The 19,759-nt window shown below is 34.4% G+C and overlaps 1 protein-coding gene across 1 annotated transcript in view; it reads right to left on the bottom strand.

Moving 5' to 3' along the window:
* TrpA1 (Transient receptor potential cation channel A1) overlaps window positions 1-19,759 on the bottom strand; it is a 130,484-nt gene that overhangs the window by 84,849 nt on the left and 25,876 nt on the right. Inside the window, exons 3-6 of the mRNA XM_074179026.1 lie at window positions 17,952-18,104; window positions 15,825-15,981; window positions 9,834-9,924; window positions 1,899-2,094 (exon numbers count right to left, since the gene is read on the bottom strand). Of these exons, the coding sequence (XP_074035127.1) occupies window positions 1,899-2,094; window positions 9,834-9,924; window positions 15,825-15,981; window positions 17,952-18,104 (597 nt within the window). The remainder of the gene's footprint in view (window positions 1-1,898; window positions 2,095-9,833; window positions 9,925-15,824; window positions 15,982-17,951; window positions 18,105-19,759) is intronic.

Raw genomic sequence — 19,759 nt, 5'->3', positions numbered from 1 at the left:
GTCTTGCTCTGATGGTCGAGAGAACTACATCAGGTTTATCAGCTTGTATGAGCCACCGATACCTCGTCAATACCGTGAGAGTGCCTTAGTGATATTATTATTATTTTCATAATGATTTTTTGTTGCTATACATAATGGAAGAAGGCTTAAAGCAGTGTATCTATAGAAAACCAGTAATAAACAAATTCATGTGAACACTACATTGAAAACAAATTATGTCTATTCTGTTTTTAAGTAAATTGGTGAATTGATAAATATTAAATTGATAATTTCTTCGTGGAAGTTGTTGTTGCCTAAACTTCGTCAGAAATAGGTTGCAGAAAAAGTTTTGACGCTGTTTCGTTTTGAAGTTTTCTTTCTTCAGTTCTAGCTCATAGCCACGCAAATGGTTGGCTGAATACAAAATGTATGTATGCTTCAGGTTGGAATAATTATATTTGAAAATTTGAAAACAAAATTCAACATCTCTTCAAAAAATGCAAATTTGCAATGCTGGAAGGTTGTCAGGTTTGATGCGAGTCATTCAACATTTGACGGTAGGTTGCCAATATAGTCATATTTGTAGCTCGGCACTTAATTTTCAATCAAGTATTAGCATTGAACATTAACAGTTTCGGCGTATGAATGGTTAAAAATAGGTTTCATGAAGTTATATTGATGTCGAAAAGTTCTATTTCAGTTGTCACTCACACTTTGACAATATGAGAGAGGACCAGGTGAGGTCTGAAGTGACGGTAACACCCAATTGTTTTTGAGACAAGTAGGAAATCTCGGGTTGTTTTTGCCGTTCCGCTCTTTCAGTTATTGACCTATTGAATAACTAAAACCAAAAACTGACCTATTGAATGTGATGACTAGACAGTGGATTGTGATAAATTTCGGTGTCACAATGCAGAAATGTTTATGAATGCTTATGAGGTAGGAAATATTACTTGCATGAATCGTAAAAAGAAGAGGGTTGAGATTGGAGCCTTGGAAACATCACTTGTAACTGAAATATTGACGGAAAATGAATTACCCACTTCTACTGTGATCCAAAATTGAAGTTCTCTTTAATTGCCAAACCCGCTATTCAGGGTGTATTATTTGGTTGCGTTACAAACTTGTTCATTCATTCAACAACAATGTTTTTCATGTTTTTAAAAGTATCTATAGAAGTTTCACAGGTCCATGATTCGAATTTTCAGTACTTATTTAATAAAAAATCATCAACAATATGTTCACCAACTACCTTTGAGAATAATGAAATATATTATGAAAAACAGTGACAGGATTCATTGAAATTATCATTGGAGTGAGAATACAATAACTGAAAATGGTACAATAATTCTATTCAATGTGGATTCTAATTGAATTCAAATCAACGAACATGAGATTTCAGAGTGAAACTAATTCACCAACTACTGAAATATCAGCATCTCCAAATGTCATCTATAAGAAATAGGCAGTATTTTTCAAATTGAGAAATTTCACTTCCAGCATACCTGGATAGATACCAGGACTTTGAAGATGATGACATTTTTGACGAATTAATTTCTTTTTGTAAACTTGAATCAATTACCGTTCAAATATTATAAAACTGTCAAATGTCCTTTTGGGAACTCTCTATGAATTTGTAGAAGAGAAATATTCAACTTGACTACTTATGAATGTTACTGAAGTTTTTTCCCAACACCAAACCCTCATTTCAACACTTTGGCACGTGTTTAGATCACCAAGTGATCATCTTCAAGAGGAAGATCAAAACTGTTTTGATCTTCCTCTTGAAGGTGATCACTTGGTGATCGAAACACGTGTCGAGATGTTAAAATAACGATTTGGTGGTGAGAAAAAAACTCCAGTAATATTCATTATTACACTAAAGGTTTCAAACAGTCACCACCTATAATAGAACTCACCAGAGTCCTTGCACATCTTTCATGATCGTGAATTGCAGCGATGTGAAGAGCCGTTCTTCCGTGTTCCCCACCTTGTTCGATGTCGATTTTTTCCTTATATCGTCCCATCACCTCTAAAACGGTCACTCTATCGAGCTCTGTCACCAGGTGGATTGGAGCCTGATTTTTTTCATTCAGAATATCCGTCCTAACACCTCTGTAAGAAAATTCAATCCAAACTTTGAGATGGAGACAATCGAAAAAAATTACTTTGTGTAACACCAAAATAATGACGTACGAATTGGTATTTCTAAGTACACTTCTATTCTTATTCCGCTTTGAATTAGAATTTCGTTCTGTGACAAAAGCCAATTGGGTATATCTCTAAAAAACAATACCAAAAGTATATGAGTTCTACTGAAGAGAGGTGGGATTCATAATAATAACACGTAACAGTTACTAATTTGTTTTTTATCTATTGAATTCTGAACTATTTATTTTGCATAGCTTTACTGTCTGAATTTCTGTTTTTTCAGTACCAAATTCTCACTACAAATTTCGTAGAGAAACTTAAGCGTTTCAAAATTCAATCGTGTCGTCAGAGTCGGCTATAACGAAACTAGGCTCTACTTTCATTTTCCCATTCATTGAAAAATACATTTTGATGAAAAAAACAATTTCCACTGAAACCTATTAGAAAAGGTTGTGGTTAGTAATATTGGTAATATGCCAATGACTTTCTATTTGAGTCGCATGGTACAGTCATAGTTACTGTAGAAGTTGGAGATTTCAAAAAAGAAATTGGGATATGAATGTCTTTCTGTAAGATTATGTAGGGTAAAACCCTACATAATCTTAAAAATTAATAAATACATATCGAAAGATCTGCTTGAAGCAAAGGTCACATAAAGGTCAAAGTGAAAAGTTCACCCTGAAAAGTTATTGCGTAATGTAAACCTTTGTGGGTCAGCAAACTTGTCTTTTTGATAAATTTTGCCTATACAGGGTGGCCCACCACATTCGTCTCGGTATTTCTACGAGAAATGAAGAGAGTTAGGGAAAAAAATTCAGCAGTTATATGTGAGTCCATAAGGAGCATATTCCAAAATTATTTTGAAATATACAGGATGACTCCCAAAAAAGTTACATACCAAAGTTATATTTTTTCTTATGGAATACCCTATATTTTTTTAGATATTATAGACCCGATAAAGGTGAGTAACTATTATATTTCCCATACTTGAAACTGACTGTTTCTGAGAAATTTAGAGAAATTTAAAAATACAGACCATAATTTAAAAATTGTTTTCGCCCTGTAACGTGTAACGAGCTGCTCGTGATTGAATGTACTGCTTAGCTCAAAGGTTAAAGTAAACTACCACATGAAATTTTTAATGCGATATTATTTCGAGTGGCGAAAAAAAATTGCATCAAAATTTGGACACACATTTAATTAAATAACTTCTTGAAGTTGAATGTAACACCCCATATTTGGTGGCATAATTTGACGCAAAACTAGATTTCCTTCCTATCTCTTTGGTATCCCTAAACCTATCTCTTCTGATTTTTACACAAAAGGCGTTTTTATATTTTACTTACAAGTAACTTTTTCATTCTAAAAATGGAACACCCTGTATTATTATGAAAAGTAAAAAAGCATTCTTAAAGTCATTTTATAGAAAAATTAAGAATCTTAAATAGTTTATAATTTCAATAAATGCTCAAAATGGTGTCTATTATTCTCGATGTATAGGCGAACTCTTTCTTGAAACGAGTGCTGAACTCTGGATAACATATCGGATATGGAACGAAACGTATATCGTGAACTATACTTTTGATATATCCCCATAAAAATAGTCGGGATTTGTAAGGTCCATAGACCTGGCTGGCCAGTTCTGTGGATCTCCTCGTCCTATCCATCTATTTGGATATTGTCGATCTAACTCATTTCTAACACGTCTATCAAAGTGTGCAGGAGCACCATCTAGCTGAATCCACATCCGTTGACTAATATTGAGAGGGATACTTTCCAACAGCATAAGCAGCAAATTATCCCTAATAAATCCGAGAAACATGACGCCGTTTAAATGACCATAAAAAAAGTAAGGACCTACTATTTGCGTTCCAATTATTCCACCTCACACATTAACAGATCATCTGTGCTGCTGATCAAGGGTTCTCAAAATATTAGGGTTTTCGTAACTGTAGTAGTGAAAGTTATGTCTGTTAACTAATCCGTTGTTGTTGAGTCATCGGAAAAAAGCAAGGCTTAAAAAAAATTTCTTCATCACCAAACTTTTCTAAATCCATAAACAAAACTTCAGTCGTCGATCATAATCTTCTTCAAAAAGCTGTTGATGTAGTTGAATGCGATACGGGCGGAATTTGTAATTTTTAATTATTCTTTGGATACTCTGTCTGCCTATTCCAGTTGTTTCATATATTTTTCGTTGACTTGTGTGACGGTGTTCAATTAGAGATAGCATTACTAAATATTCATTTTTCTTATTTCCAGTAACCGGTTTTTGCCGTTCTTGCATATTATAAGATACACTGCCTGTTCTTCGGAAAAGCTGCAACAACTTTTCCAATGAACGCTTGTTAGGATGACTATCAATCATATAAATAAGAACTTATCCTCTTCCTGGGGATAAGTTCTCATTTTACAATATTTCAAAATGACAATAATTTTAAACTGGTTAAAACAATTATAATGGTTTGATTAACAAGTTGTGTCACTGTCAAATACTTTTTGTTTCATAATGATAATCAACGTCATCTAGGCCAGAGCCTACTATTATTGAAAAAATAGTAGAATAGGATTTATAGGCAATCGTAAATGTATGTTCGTTCGTTGACCCCATATTGTTATGTTGGTATTTATTCCACTATGAAGTCTAATATATTTGCTAAGGAACAAGCGAATTTAACATACTTTGCCTCAATAAAATTAAGACACATGCATCTACTAATTTTGAAGAATGTTTTTTAATATTTCAGAAATGCCAATAAATTTCACATTTGCTTGCATATTACTTTAGATACACCTTATTTAAAAAAATTTAAACTTGTGCTTCTAGCGAATCTACGTATTCTATAATAAAAAGTTGTTTAAAACGCTTTTTAGTCTTTCCATTACAATACAGCGTGTTTCATTTTGAAGATAAAAAAATTACTCATAAGTAAAATATAAAAACGCCTTTTGTGTAAATAGCAGAAGAGATAGGTATAGGGAACCCTAATATAGTTTTGAAGGGAATCTACTCCTGTGACAAAATACGCCACTAAATACGGAGTGTTCCATTCAACTTCAAGAAGTTATTTAATTAAATCTGTGTCCAAATTTTGAGGCATTTTTTTCGCCACTAGGAATAATATTGCATTAAAAATTTCATGTGGTAGTCAACTTTAAACTTTGAGCTAAGCAGTACATTTAATCACGAGCAGCTCGTGATGGAATGTATCAGAAGACCTTCTGAAGCAGTGACCTGTTTATTCCTTTGGAGTGAATGGTAGAGGGCGTTTTTCCAAACGTGTTCATATCGACTGGGTTGGCATTTATAATTTGAGTATTGATTATTAATAACAGAAGGGCGTAATGCAACGTATTTATTAAAATAGTCAATATTTTTTCTAACATCGCGGAAAGAACGACCTATTTTCGTTTTTGTATTTGGATTTTGAACAAACAATGATTTATCCATTAATTTAATGTCTTCTATTAATAAATGATACAGCTATTCACAAGCTCCGTCACGCTGGAACCCTCTTTGAAAAAAAATCAACTTTCTTTTCAGCTCACTTTACCTACAAACGATACTAATAAATGTGGTGATGTTCATTTTTTTGTAGTTTTATCGGTTACTGAGAAAGCACTTTTTACAATAAGGAGAAACTAAAACATTTAAAACTGATCAATTCGACTAAAAAACGATACTACCAGAGTAAAATAGAAAACGCGGACAATATTCATAAAGCAGCGTGGGGAATTAATTGTATCTCATTCAACTAATAAGTCAAAGAGTAAGCGAAAAAATATAATAATAAAAGACAATAACCGTATGGTAGAATCACCAAATTTGATTGCCAATATGTTCAATCATTATTTCAGAGACATTGCTGTAGATATAATAAATAAGATAAAAACAATGTAGGGTATGAGCTCTTCTTGAGGAATATTGTATCGCCTACGAACTCATTATACCTTATTCCTATACGGAGACTGAACTATATAGCCTTTTATTTGAAAAATAAATATTTTCCGGCTTTGATGAGGTCCCAATGTTTGTTTTGAGAAAATGTCTACCAGTCTTGATGAGGTCATTGGTCTATCTGGTGAATTTATCCTTTACCACTGGATCATTTCCCGACCCTCTTAAAATGGGAAAAATTATTCCAATCCATAAAAAAAATTGTTGCCAATCCTTGGAAAATGACAGACCCGTGACAATCCCATTTTGCTTTTCGAAGATTTTTGAATACGCCGTCTTCAATCGAATGATACCGTTCTGTGATAATAACGTCTTTACCAGAAATCAACATGGATTTTTAAATAAGAAATCAATCATAACAGCAATACATTCATCCTATAACGAAATAATCAAATGCCTCGATGTAGGAGAGTGCCCTGTTGGAATATTTTGTGATCTCAGCAGAGCATTCGACTGTGTAGATCATCAAATTCTAAAAGATAAACTGTACAAGTATGGCATACGTGGTCTTCTGCTGTCTTGGTTATCGGATTATCTCTCTCATAGAAAACAGTTTGTAGAAGTTAATAAAATGAGATCTGATATAATTTCTACGGACCTTGGGGTGCCACAAGGATCCATATTAGGCCCAATACTGTTTCTGTTTTATATAAAATTTGGCAAACTCAATAACGGAAGAAACAGTAATAATGTACGCTGATGACACTTCTATTATCATCTCGGATAGGTCTGATTCTGACCTGAAAGAGAAATGTGCTGAAGTTTTTCGAAACTTAAATTCATGGTTTGCGGCAAATAAGTTATTCATGAATGTCGATAAAACTGTTCTGATCCGTTTCCATAACAGACAGAAATATTATACACCAATCAGTTTCAAGATTAACGAGAGGGGAGATTCTGTAACGACAGGCACCGAAAGTACCAAATTCCTGGGACTTCATATCGACCAATGTTTAGGCTGGCATAATCATTGTGAATTTTTAATGAAGAAGTTGAATTCGATAACATTTCAGCTCAGAAATTTAAGACAAGTGTTAAATATTAGTCAGTTGCTGACGCTGTATTATGCTCAAGTTGACTCCAGACTCAGATATGGCCTATGTTTCTGGGGATTATCGTCACGTTGGAATGAGGTATTCCTAGTGCAAAAAAGAATACTGAGAACCATAACAGGATTGTCAACTAGGGATTCCTGCAAACATGTGTTCGTTAATTTTAATATTCTAACATTGCCTTGTTTGTTTATATTTGAACTGTGTTTACTTGTTTTTAAAAATGACAATGAAATCTTTCTGATGAATAGATGAATCCGCAATGTGAATACTCGTCAAAATAATAATTTGTTTGTACCATATGCCAGAACAAAGCTGGCTTATAACTCACCAAATCTGATGGCTCCCCGAATATTCAACCATTTGCCAATGAATATAAGGGAGAGCAGGTCTCAAGCCGAATTGAAATATCGCTTGAAATCTTTTTTATGTTCTCATAGTTTTTATACTATTGAAGAGTACATGTTCCATTAGTTTGTAAGTAGTACCTAAGATTTTATCACTGACGGCTCCTACACAATGTATATTTGTCAACAGGAAATAAATAAATTAAATCAAAAATTAAATTAAATATTATTCTAACTACGAAGAACGAGTGATAATGTGCCAAAAAGTTCTGAAATAGGTTCTAAATTGGTTGTAGTTTATTGTGGTAACAACAAAATATTACTACATTTCATATTCTTTTGAAGTATAGCAAAAAAGGTACAATAACAAGACTACAAATCATAAAATAACAATTGTCCTCAAACTACAAACGATGAAGTTGATTGTAGCTTAAATTAGATGTTTGTAGTTACCATTAAACACATCAAAAATGAATGAAATAAAATCGATTATTTTTCAAGTGCATTTGTAGTGGATCAAGAACAAAATTTCAACTACAAAAGATGCTGATAAATGTAGTAGAGTTCATTTTCTTGTAGTCTCATCAGTTACTGAGAAAGCAGTATTGATATTATTCAAACTACGGAATATAATTAAGTTTGTGCATGAATTATTCCAAAGAATTATAAAACAAATCATATAAAATATATTAAATGCTCATTCATAAATTGAGAGAAAGAGATAGAATATTGAATTGTTAATTTATCAAATTAAATAATTACAATTACATATTTATTGTAAATTACACTTTTTATTATGAATAGGTTATTTAAAATTACCAAAGAGGTTTGAATTTTTGTGATAGCCAAAGTTAACTGACAATTTGAATAGTGACACAGTATGATTGAGTCAAGTAATAAAAAAAATTGTATCATACTAAAAATTCATCCACGAAAAATGAACAAAAAATTAATTTTTCTGCTTTTGAATCACTACAAATGTACAGTAGGGCATTTGATAAAGCAATTTGTAGTCGTTGAAGAGTTCAACATTTCATACAATTATTAGTAGTTTTTAAACGAGTTATTCTTGTTATTGCAGCATTTTTGTGATACTTTGAAAGACTATAAAATAAATTAATATTGTGTTGTGTTAGAATAAACTACAATCAATTCAAAACTTTCTTGGGCATTGTTAGTCGTATGTCGTAGTTTGAATGGTATCAATAGTGCTTTCTCAGTAACTGATGAGACTACAAGAAAATGAACTTTACTATATTCATCACCATCGTTTGTAGTTAAAATTTTGTTTTTGATTCACTACAAATGCAGTTGGAAAATACTCGATTTTATTTCATTCATTTTTTATGTGTTTAATGGTAACTACAAACATCTAATTTCAGCTTCAATCAACTTCATCGTTTGTAGTTTCAGGACAATTTTTATTTTATGATTTGAAGTCTTGTTATCCTAGTTTTTTGGTATACTTCAAAAACTGGTGCCTCAGTTACAAACCTCTGGACTTAAAATGTTCAAACGTATGAACTTTTGATTTTTTGGGCCTATAACTTTTATTTTTATGCTTCAAGAATGCTATTACCTTGAGATATTATTTTGTATTAACACCATTTTTAACGAGCGTACTCGACTTTGTCATTGAAAACTTGCTCCACAAAGTTGACGAGTTCCATATTTTTGATATATCTTCTAGATAGTCTAAGAAGCCGGTTTCACTGAGCCGATTTTTTTGGTAACAATTCAATTGAAGCTCTTTTTGCAGCCTCTTCAATATAGTCAGGAACACACAAATACTCACTATTGCTCTTCATTATACAAGACACTGAACGGCAGCAAGAACTTTAAGTGCGACTTTAAATAAAACGCGTGATTCGGAGTCACCTGACATGGCCACTTCACAGCAAATGCTATAACATGAAAATTGTTAACTGACAAGAGATGTCAAAATGTGTTTTTATAGAAATATTAAATTTATCTATTTCATTATGGAAACAGGACAGTTGTACAGAAAACTTTCAATGATATTTGTGTTAAAAGTAAGAAATTCACTCACAAAATAAAATCTTACTTTCAACACTCATATCATAAATAGCTATTATATGAGAACTGAATTATAGAAAAAATAATTTTCTCTATTCAGTTTGTATTCCACACATTCGTTAGAAGCGTATTCAACAGTGTTTTTTCAGGTGTTTCAAACACTCATTTCGCCCATTCGTTAAGATGGTAATTCGATTGAATTTCTTTTTCAGCAAAATATTTTCAGCATGCACAAATTGTTTTCATTGGTTTATGTTGCACTTGTGATCAATACTGCGTTAATATGATCGGATCAGTTAATTTACTTACGCTTTGAGAAGAAAGTTCACTGCATCTAAAGATTCATGTTCCACTGCAGTATGAAGAGGAGTGTTTCCAACGTCATCTTGACTGTTCAAATCTGAAATAAAGATATTATCACATGAAAGTAAAAACTATTGGGTGAAAGTGATTGATTTCAAAAATATGGGGACATTATTTCACAGAAATTAGAATATCAAATATGAGAAATGGTAACACTAACATGGTTATTTAATATTTTTCAATAATTTATCTTCCACTATTTGGTATTTGGTAGGTAAATTTCAGAAATTTACAAATTTTGTATATGATCACTTTCAAAAATGAACTTTATACAAAGATGTGTAGACCATACAAAGAAGTAACTTCCAGGCACAAATTGGGAAAAAATCCTTCTCGAAACAGCTAATTTTATATAAACATTGAATTACACGACAGAGAAAACTTTCGAAAGAAATACTTATATATGAACACTGAATTATATATAAAACTCTTTTCATTTCGTTTGTATTCCAAAAATTCGTAATGGTATCGAATCAGATATCGTTCACAGGATTACTTCACAATATAATAAAAGGAAGAAGTAAAATTTCACTTACATGGAACTGGTAGACATTGGTAGACATCCGATGTTTCTCTGTAAGAGACTTGCCTTATTAGTTCTTTGGTTTCAAATAAGGATAACATTATTGCTTGATCTAGTCGCGAGCAGATGGCCTGACTTCTTGTCACGGAATGAGTTGAATCCACCCATGTCATCGATGACAGCTAGGGTATTTTTCTTTCGTATAATTCAATGTTTATATAAAAGTAGCTGTTCCGAAAGGGCAATTTCAATTTAAACTCAATTGATTCTTCCAACAGTTAATAAGGTTAATATATCAGAAGAAATGAAGGTCCCTGAACTGATCAATGTGGAGCCCTATGGGTTGAATTTCCGTGGTAAGTGATACTATCTTTCAAATTCAGAAACTACTTGAGAATTTCTCAAAAACTTCCAAACCAACAATCAGTTTCCTCTTTGATGTTCTAAGTGAAAGGTTAACAGTGTTGCACACTGTTGTATGCAAGATATGACATCTTGAGTTACTACACCTATATCTCTGGATTCAATAAATCTATATTGGTTTTCAAATGGAATTTTGTTTTTCGAAATATTTGAATTATCTTAAATTTATTAATTTTCCAAATATTTTTGAAAAGATGGGGAGAACTGATACGGGTTAATATTATTGTCAAAAAATATATCACTACATCTTTCGCTATCACAATAGCTTTTTCGTAGTATAATTTATAAAAATGTACCATTTTTATGAATTACATTTATTCGATTTTCATTTTATCCGGTACTGAAGTGGTTTTGAAATATAAGTCATCTTCTGTTGATGCTAACTAGTTAACAAAACGCGTGTTGAGAAACAGTAGTTTCGTTCTGGCGTGGAAAGTGTTTTCGAAAGAAATATTGATAGCTTTTAAACTTCATAATTAGATATGTGACTTCTTTTACAATCAACAATATCATTGTCTCCATTAAAAGTTGATACTTCTTCAAATGGAAGTAACTATGACAGTTTTACTAAGGCCATTGAACTATTTAACATTATTTAACGATTCAACATCAGTTCTATCACATAATACTAACCAAGCTTCTTTTATTCCCAAAATTGTCCCCAAAATTATTTCAAGAAATTTCAGATGTCTTCAAGAGACTTAAGCAAGTTAAGGGTCAAGTCAACTAGCCTTCTCAATAACAGGAGACCTCCTCCTCGTGGATCAGTGAGACCTTGACGTTGGTGAGGGGGCTTCGTACCCAAAATGATCCTGCGACGATGCCAGTGGGAGTGTAAACTCCTGGTAGGGCTAACCATGCTGGTAACCATGCTGGTAAGGACTGCTGAAATGAGGAATAAACCTCTAGGAAAAATTCGCAATCCCAAAGTATCATCCATGCTGATGGGATGAATGACTGCAGCGTTACGCAATCAAGAATGGAAATAATTGGTGACGATACCCTGCCTTCACATGCGGGGCTCTGTGGAGGTTGATAGAAATTTCCCTAGCTACTCGTGGGAACGAAATGAATTCTGACGTAATAATAATTGAGCAGCCTCCTATCTCCGAAAACCTAGGAACTATCGGTGTAAGAGAAAACACCAAACATGAGTCAAGAGACGACAGGTCCTATCCCTCGGTTCCTGATCATGAAAAGGAAGAATGGCGACTTCACAAGAGTCAGTCCATTCCTAATCCAATGAGTAATGTATGAACTTATAGGCACAACTAATGACTTGAAGAAAGTAAAGGACGGATTGCTAATAGCAGAGAGACTGCTTTCAATTGAAAAATTCTCTGAGTTTGAGGTTGAGATTGTTCCGCATAAAATCCTCAACGAAAGTAAAGGTGTGGTTTTCTGTAAAGACTTTCTCAACTGCACAATTGAAAAAATTGAAGAAGAACTTGATTCCCAAGGGGTAACCAAAGTAACCCGTATGAAACAAAAGAAAGGTCATGAAACAGTTGATTCATCAAATCATATTTTAGAATTCAACTCAACTAAATTACCCACTAATATACATACAGATTTCTACAACTTAAGAGTTCGTCCGTATTTCCCAGCACTAATGAGATGCTTCAACTGCCAACGATTTGGACACATATCCTCACGGTGCCAAACAGAAAAAACCTGCGTTTGTGGAAAAAAAAGAACACGAAGGAGAATGTGAAGAACCTATTATGTGCGTGAACTGCAAAGGAAATCAATTATCAAATTCGAAGAACTGCCCTCAACTAACACGGGAAATAGAAATTAAAAAAATTAAGACAATAGAGCGAATCCCCTATTTTGAAGCGAAGAAAAAAGTTACTCCAAGAACACCAAAAAATAATGTATCTTATGCACAGGCAGTACAAACTGTGGCGTGAATATTAGTCAAGTAATTGATAAATTAACCCCCATCTCAACCACATCATAAGAGATGTTCTGAGGACACATATGAGACCAAATGAAATATTTTCCTCCAACCCCCCTTCCTCATCCCAACCATCCAAAATAAGTCCATTCATACCACCCACCCTTGTACCACCGCCTTCTGAATCCAAAAGAAAGCGGTCGGATGTTTTGTTACCTCCGAGCTCGGAAGAAGAATCTGAAGCTAGTCGACTTCCACTCAATCAAGGAACAGAACGAACAGAAATAGAGGTCGGTTACATAACCGCTCAGGGCATAAGTCATGCTTTTCAACCAATAAAGCAATATCACTCATGGCCCTTTGTGAAAACTTAATTTCCTGGAACTGTAATGGATGTAAACTTCATCATCCCGAGCTGAAGAAAATAATTGTGGAGAGAAATCCATGTTGTATATACTTGCAGGAAACCCACCTCAAAGCTCAAGAGGATTTTCAAATGAGAGGATACGTTAGCTTTAGAAAATATGGTATACCAAATTTCAGAGCGAGAGTAGCTATATTAATCCGAAACAATATTTCCGGTGACATAATCCAAATACAGTTAGATCTTGAGGTAGTTGCCTCACACATAGACTTTCCATTCAGCTTGACAATCTGTAGTATCTACCTACCCAACAACACTGGAACTTGAATGATCCTAAAACGATAGCCAACCAACTTGCCTTTAATGCCCATAACCCACTCTGGGGATCTGAAAAACTTGACATTCGTGGAAGGAAGTTTGAAGAGTTTATTGATGATTTGAACCTCATACTTCTGAATACTGGTGAAGGAACTTTTCTGAATCTCAGATCTCGCTCCTTATCAGCCATAGACCTTGACCTATGCTCATCAGCTCTTGCTCCTTTGTTCAGATGGTACTGCCTTGGTGATAATATGGCGGATCATTTTCCTATAAGTATAGAGTATCCCAATAAAACCGTCTCATCATTTTCCTCAAAACGTTGGATTTCGAATAAAGCTAACTGGGATTTAAACAGAGCAGAATTGAATAATTTGAGGGAAGTTAACCTCGATAATATAGATAACGCGGTCGAAGAAATCAGCACTGCTATTCTGAATGCAGTCCAAAGAACAATCCCTCATTCATCTGGTAGGAATCGAACCAGGAAAGTTCCTTAGTGGAATGAAGAAATAGTTATCCTCACTGCTGAGAAAAAAACATGCCTTGAATATTTTCAAGCGACACCCCACTGAGAAAAACATGATATCCTTCAAACGTGTTAGAGGTAAAGCAAGACGCACTATACGCGAAAGAAAAAAGCGATTCTGGGAAAAATATGTATCCTCCTCAACTGCAGATACCTCTACTTCAGAGATATGAAATGAAATTCGCGCCATAATGGGTCAAAAGTTTACAATGGATCTCAAGTACTCGAAGCTAATGGCCAACTCATCACTGATCCTCAGGAAATCAACGAAAGAATTGCAGAAAATTTTGCTGCAATGAACAGGACCCCAAATCTAGATCCAGATTTGCAGACAATAAAAACAGCAGCAGAAAGACACTAGAATATAACATCCCTTTCACTTTTCTCGAGTTTGAATCAGCCTTGAGAAATACCAAAACCTCTGCGCCTGGATCCGACGGAATCATATATGATTTCATGAAACAACTTTCAATAAAATCCAAATATAGAATTCTCAATCTATTCAACAAAATATGGCAAACCAGTAAGAATCCTGAAAAAGCTGTCTGAGTAAAGTGTTGGAGAAAATGGGGGGTTATAGACTGCGTTGGTATCTTGAATGAAATAAACTTCTGGTCGTAAGTGTCTATATTTAGTTATTCGTTCTAAGTATTTATTACGCAATTCCACTATTCTTCTACTTTCCATAACTGCTTGACGTTTGTTTATTATTTTGAACCCAAATCCTAGTTTCTTTACCCAATACTGAAGACTTTTGTCACAGCAGCTCACGTTATGGCCGGAAGTATTAATTTTTTTCCTTATGATTTCAGTTGCAGTTGCATTACTTTTGTAACAGTTGTATATTGTTTTTTTCAATGATTTTATTAGATAAACTAAAAGTTTTGGTAATTCTGTATCACATCGCGTCTTGCGTTCATAAGTTTTGTTTTTGACTATTTTACGTAGAGTTGAGAAAGGAATTTCGGTCAAATCTGATGTTTCTTGTGATAGTTCGTTTTCTTCGAAACCAAACTTGAGATGTAGATTCTTATATGCATTGAAACATACTCTATGTGTTTCAATATTCAAATGCATCCGAATCTTATTCTCACTGGTATCTCTTTTTCGCATTGTTTACCATCGCCATTGAAATCACTGCACTGGAAAAAGTCGGCGTTGTTATCACACTCGTTATTACTATAAGTACTTATCCAAAGACGCTATATTCTGAACAGATAACAAAAATTTTAAGTAATCATATCGATATGCGGTTTTCACCATTGAGTTTATTATGAAATTGACTCTCAGACAAAGCCATTAGTTTAGATCCATCTTGTTTGAAAACAGGAGTATTAGAAATCTAAATCTCCTGACCTTCTCTGCTTCTCTGAAGCACTCATAAGTTGATATGAAAATGTTGAATATAGACACTTGGAGGTCGTGAACACTTCAAGATTACTTTTTTCTGTTCAGGTCCCTTCAAAGTTTATGATTACAGATCAATGTCAGCGACAGAGCGATGCTTCTAAGGATGTATCCATTAAGGTAATTAGAGTTGACAATTTTCGTGTTTCGGTGTTCTTTCGAATATTTTATTTGATTTCACCTGCTTCTTGGTTGTTCTATAACTAGAAAATATTTTTGACAGAAAATGGGTGGAGTTCATATGCATGCGCAAATGATTTTCTTCTGTTTTTATCTTTCCGAATGTATGTTAAAAAAATCGAGTGAAGCATTTCCACATGCACGTTCATTAATCCCACCCAATATTTGTGCGTTGTTTGAAATCGTTTGTATTTCAATTATTTAAAAAAATATTTGTACCATGTCAATAACTAAGGTCGATTATTCAAATGAACTATACATAGTCAACAACATAAGTGATTCGTGAAACATACCCGCCCCTTCTTTCAATATGAATTGTAAGATATTGATTCGGTTCCTGGATGCTGCCTGATGTGCTGGTGTCCTTCCACGACCATCTCGGATTATAAGCCTTGTAGGGTCTTCACGATAAAGACGTTGAAAAATATCTAGGTTTCCATTTTCAGCTGCCTGAAAGTATGAAAAAATACTACGAAGTTTTCAATAATAATTATCATTATTATTATCAAGGAGAGAAGTCGCTGGATGTAAAGAGAACCGGATCATCTATAGATGTGTAACGCAGGACTCGATACAGTGTAAACGTAACCTCTCATGGTCTGGATCCAATACCGCAAGGCATTTAATACTACATCTCATTAGCTCATATTGAATTTACTCGGATGCCTTGTGATATGCCTTGAAAAACTGATAACACTCTGACCTTGCTTCACCATAACATCTGGTGAAGCAAGAGCCCAATCAGAGTTTTTCACTTTCAGAAAAGATGTATTTCAGGGCGACTTCCTCAGTCCTCTTTTGCCATTATCCGTTGCGCTTAAAAATACTCGAGGGTATAAATGTTACACCCCCAGAAACCGAAGACACAAAGTCACCCATTTATTTTATATGGATGATCTTAAACCTTATGCCTCTGGAGAAAAGGATCTCCATCAGTCTTTGAGGCTGGTGGAAGAGTACACGCATGCTATCGGTATGAAATTTGGATTAGACAAGTGTGCAACGGTCCATCTCAAAAGAAGACGATGAGGGGACTGCGGAGAATATGTGCCGCTCATAGATGAAAGCATCCTGCACCATCTGAAGGCTGGAGAGACGTATACTCACCTCGCGGTTTGACAATGCCGTTCACAAGAGGTAACAGTAGTGAAGAACTCTTTCAGCGGCAAGTATCAGCACACACTTCGACATATCTGCTAATCCGAACTGTTGGGGAAAACAAAGTTGCTGCAACGAATATGCTTGCCGTTCCAATCTTACTCTACTCTTTTGGGAGGAGCTGTATCAACTTGACATCAGCTACCCAAGCGGCTGATGTACTCGGTTTAGTTTTCGATACTAAACGAGGTGTATCTCGTTCGACAAAAGGACCATATAAAAACATCAGAGATCACTCCACTCCTGCGGTAAAACAAGAATAAGCTAACTCATGCGGTATTCCGCAACAACATTGAAAACCTCGGCTTTTCGAAGGATCTGCCCTTCGTTTACCTTAGTTTTCCAAATCTCCGGGAACGTAGATGTTTTCAGTGAAAGGTTGAAGATGTGAAGCAAAGGGCTTAATAAAGGGTGGATACAATATTTTACTAGAAAACTCGGTATGTGGTCCGGTCCAACAAGTAGTTTGTTTTTCAATTTCTAAGTGGCCTTAATAACATCTATCTCATCAATATATTCGATATTTATACCCGGAAAATTGTTTGGAAAGTTATCTAGCATACCACACAGGGAGATATCCGATATGATGTATACACTTTTAAAATAATTCGCAAAAGCGTCGATGATTTCCTGAGGTTTGGAATAAGATTCATTGTCATCCTTCATAATGCCGGGAATTCTATAATTGCATTTTTTACTCTTGATAAAATTCCAAAAAGTACTTGGATTTCCGTGTATATTGTTTTCACTCTCAACAATTAAGTTTTTATAAGCTTCATTAATTTGTAGCTTGACTTCAGCTCTTAGCGAAATAAATTGTTCTCGATAAAAAGATGTATTATCATGAACTTATTATCAGATCTTCAAGTCTTAGTTGGCGGTAGTATTTTTGAAATTAATTTCAGTACGTCACTAGGACAGGAAGTAGTAAGTTGCGAGTCATAAGTAATGAAGTTATAAAAAGTTGTATCACTGAATTTCATGGCGAACATTAGAGTATCCAGTAAATGTTAAATTCATGCTTGAAATTTGATAGTCAAAATGTTCCGAATTGATTTTCGAGCTGCATTACCGATGTAATAACTATTGGATGTTTAGTGATGTTGATTATGAATTTTGTTGAAATATGAAAGTTTTGCATGCTGATTTTTTTCAATATACAAAATTATATAACGGTAACAATTTAATCAGGACAGCGAATATTTCTGTACACAATCGAATGTAATATTGATGAATTTATTTAATTTTATCATTTCACTCACCCGCAGTATTCTGAATGGACTCTGTGAAATCAGACACAAACCTTCCGCTGTTTTCTCAGCATTGCTCAACCTCTTCAAGTCTGGAGCCAAACTTGCAGTACTCGAAATTCCTACTTTAAGTTTGATCCATTGGATAGATACTGATACTCGTGACTGAAAAATTGGTAACAATTTTATCGCAAAACATAGTTTCCTACAGTAATATAATTTGAAATTTTACAGTTTTTTTGAAAAGCTTTAATCGAGTCATTCTTGTCTCAGTTTGCGTTGAAGTGCGGTTCAATACTTTGAGTAGTAGTATTTTCCGAAGAGAATACGAAAGAGAGACAATATGATTGCAAAGGCTGCTTCTCAAAAGCTTGGAACACTGTTCTGAACCAGAAAACTGTACACACCTCCGCTTTATAAAGCTCAGATCAGACCTTCTTTGAAGTGTTGTTCCCATGTATGGATCTCTGCCCCCAAACACACCTTGAAGTTGCTGGATTTTATCCAGAAAAGAGACGTCCGGCTTATTGGAGACGCGAAAATCACTTGCAACCTTGACAGTCTGGAACATCGAAGAAAGGTTGGAGATTTGTCTCTCTTCTATAGATACTCTCACGGCAGGTGTTCGGGTGACTTGGCACATTTGATTCCACCAAGAGCGGTACATATAAGAAATACGCGACGGACTGTGGCTGCTCATGGTTTTGAGGCTCAACTCAGTACACCTCCAACTTTTCATTTGGAGAACGGCGTTTATGTGGAATAAACTTCATGAGAACGTTTTTCCAAATGGATTTGAACTGCAGTGATTCAAATCCAATGTGAATCGCTTTTTTCTCACAGGCACCGCACTGAGAACGCTTTGAGTTTCCTGTAGTGCTTGTGTTTTGTGCTACCAACTCTATCTATTCTACCAACAAATGTCTATTAATTTTCTCTTTCAAAACTACATGCTATTTTTTTAAGTAATTCCTCTTACTCAGTTTTAATGAACATGTTACGGTTTCGACACCCTTTGAACATGATCCCAAGACTAAACTGAATTTCGGTAGACAGCAAGAAATTGTTGAGGAGCAAATATAGGCTTTTTAGAGGATGCGATGCAGATGTGTGATTATTTATATGAAGATTTCATGACACAATTATATATCAGATAAATAATATGCAAGTTGAGTGCAGGCCAAGCCTAAAATGCAAGGTAATGTTCAGACAGCTGGTAGAATTGGAGCAGCAAAAGTCATGCTCAAAGGGGGTCCCAAAGTCAATATGAATCTTGGGCATTTATCCAAGAGCCTTCGATAAACTGAAGATGCACACAAGAAATTGGTTTGAAATGATAGAGGTGTATAGTTATAATGGTGATGAATCGAAAATAGTTTCATTGGTAGGAACTATAGAACAATCATTTGAAACATGCGAGAGGCAAGTAGTCATCGCTTCATTATACAGGATGTAACTAAATAAGTGTAAAACATTCAAACATTCAAGGAGGTGATTCCTCATCGAAAAAAAGATAGGATCTTTCATATAAAGAAATTTCATTGGAGCGTCCCTTGTTAAGATACAGTTCCTTAAAGGGGGTACTAAAAATTTGTATAACAATTTTTTTCACAAGCAAAGAAGAAGTTCTGTGCTACCAAAAAGACACTTAGCCAGTTTTTTATTTGGTTTTTCCAATGTAACTTTTTGTCTTATTATTTGTTTGATTTATTTCCGATAGCCTGTTTCATTCTAAACATGAAATGTCTCTTGGGTTTTTTGCCCAAAATAAACCAGTTCGCAGAAAGAAAATATTTTACGAACAACTACAGAGATACATC

This window comes from Leptinotarsa decemlineata, unplaced genomic scaffold (genome assembly GCF_025532065.1).
Source record: "Leptinotarsa decemlineata unplaced genomic scaffold, Ldec_3_MD MMD2_tig00004307_RagTag_RagTag, whole genome shotgun sequence".
Classification (NCBI taxonomy): Eukaryota; Metazoa; Arthropoda; class Insecta; order Coleoptera; family Chrysomelidae; genus Leptinotarsa; species Leptinotarsa decemlineata.
Note: the sequence above shows the minus strand (reverse complement) of the source record. Positions and strands in the feature narration are given on the sequence as shown.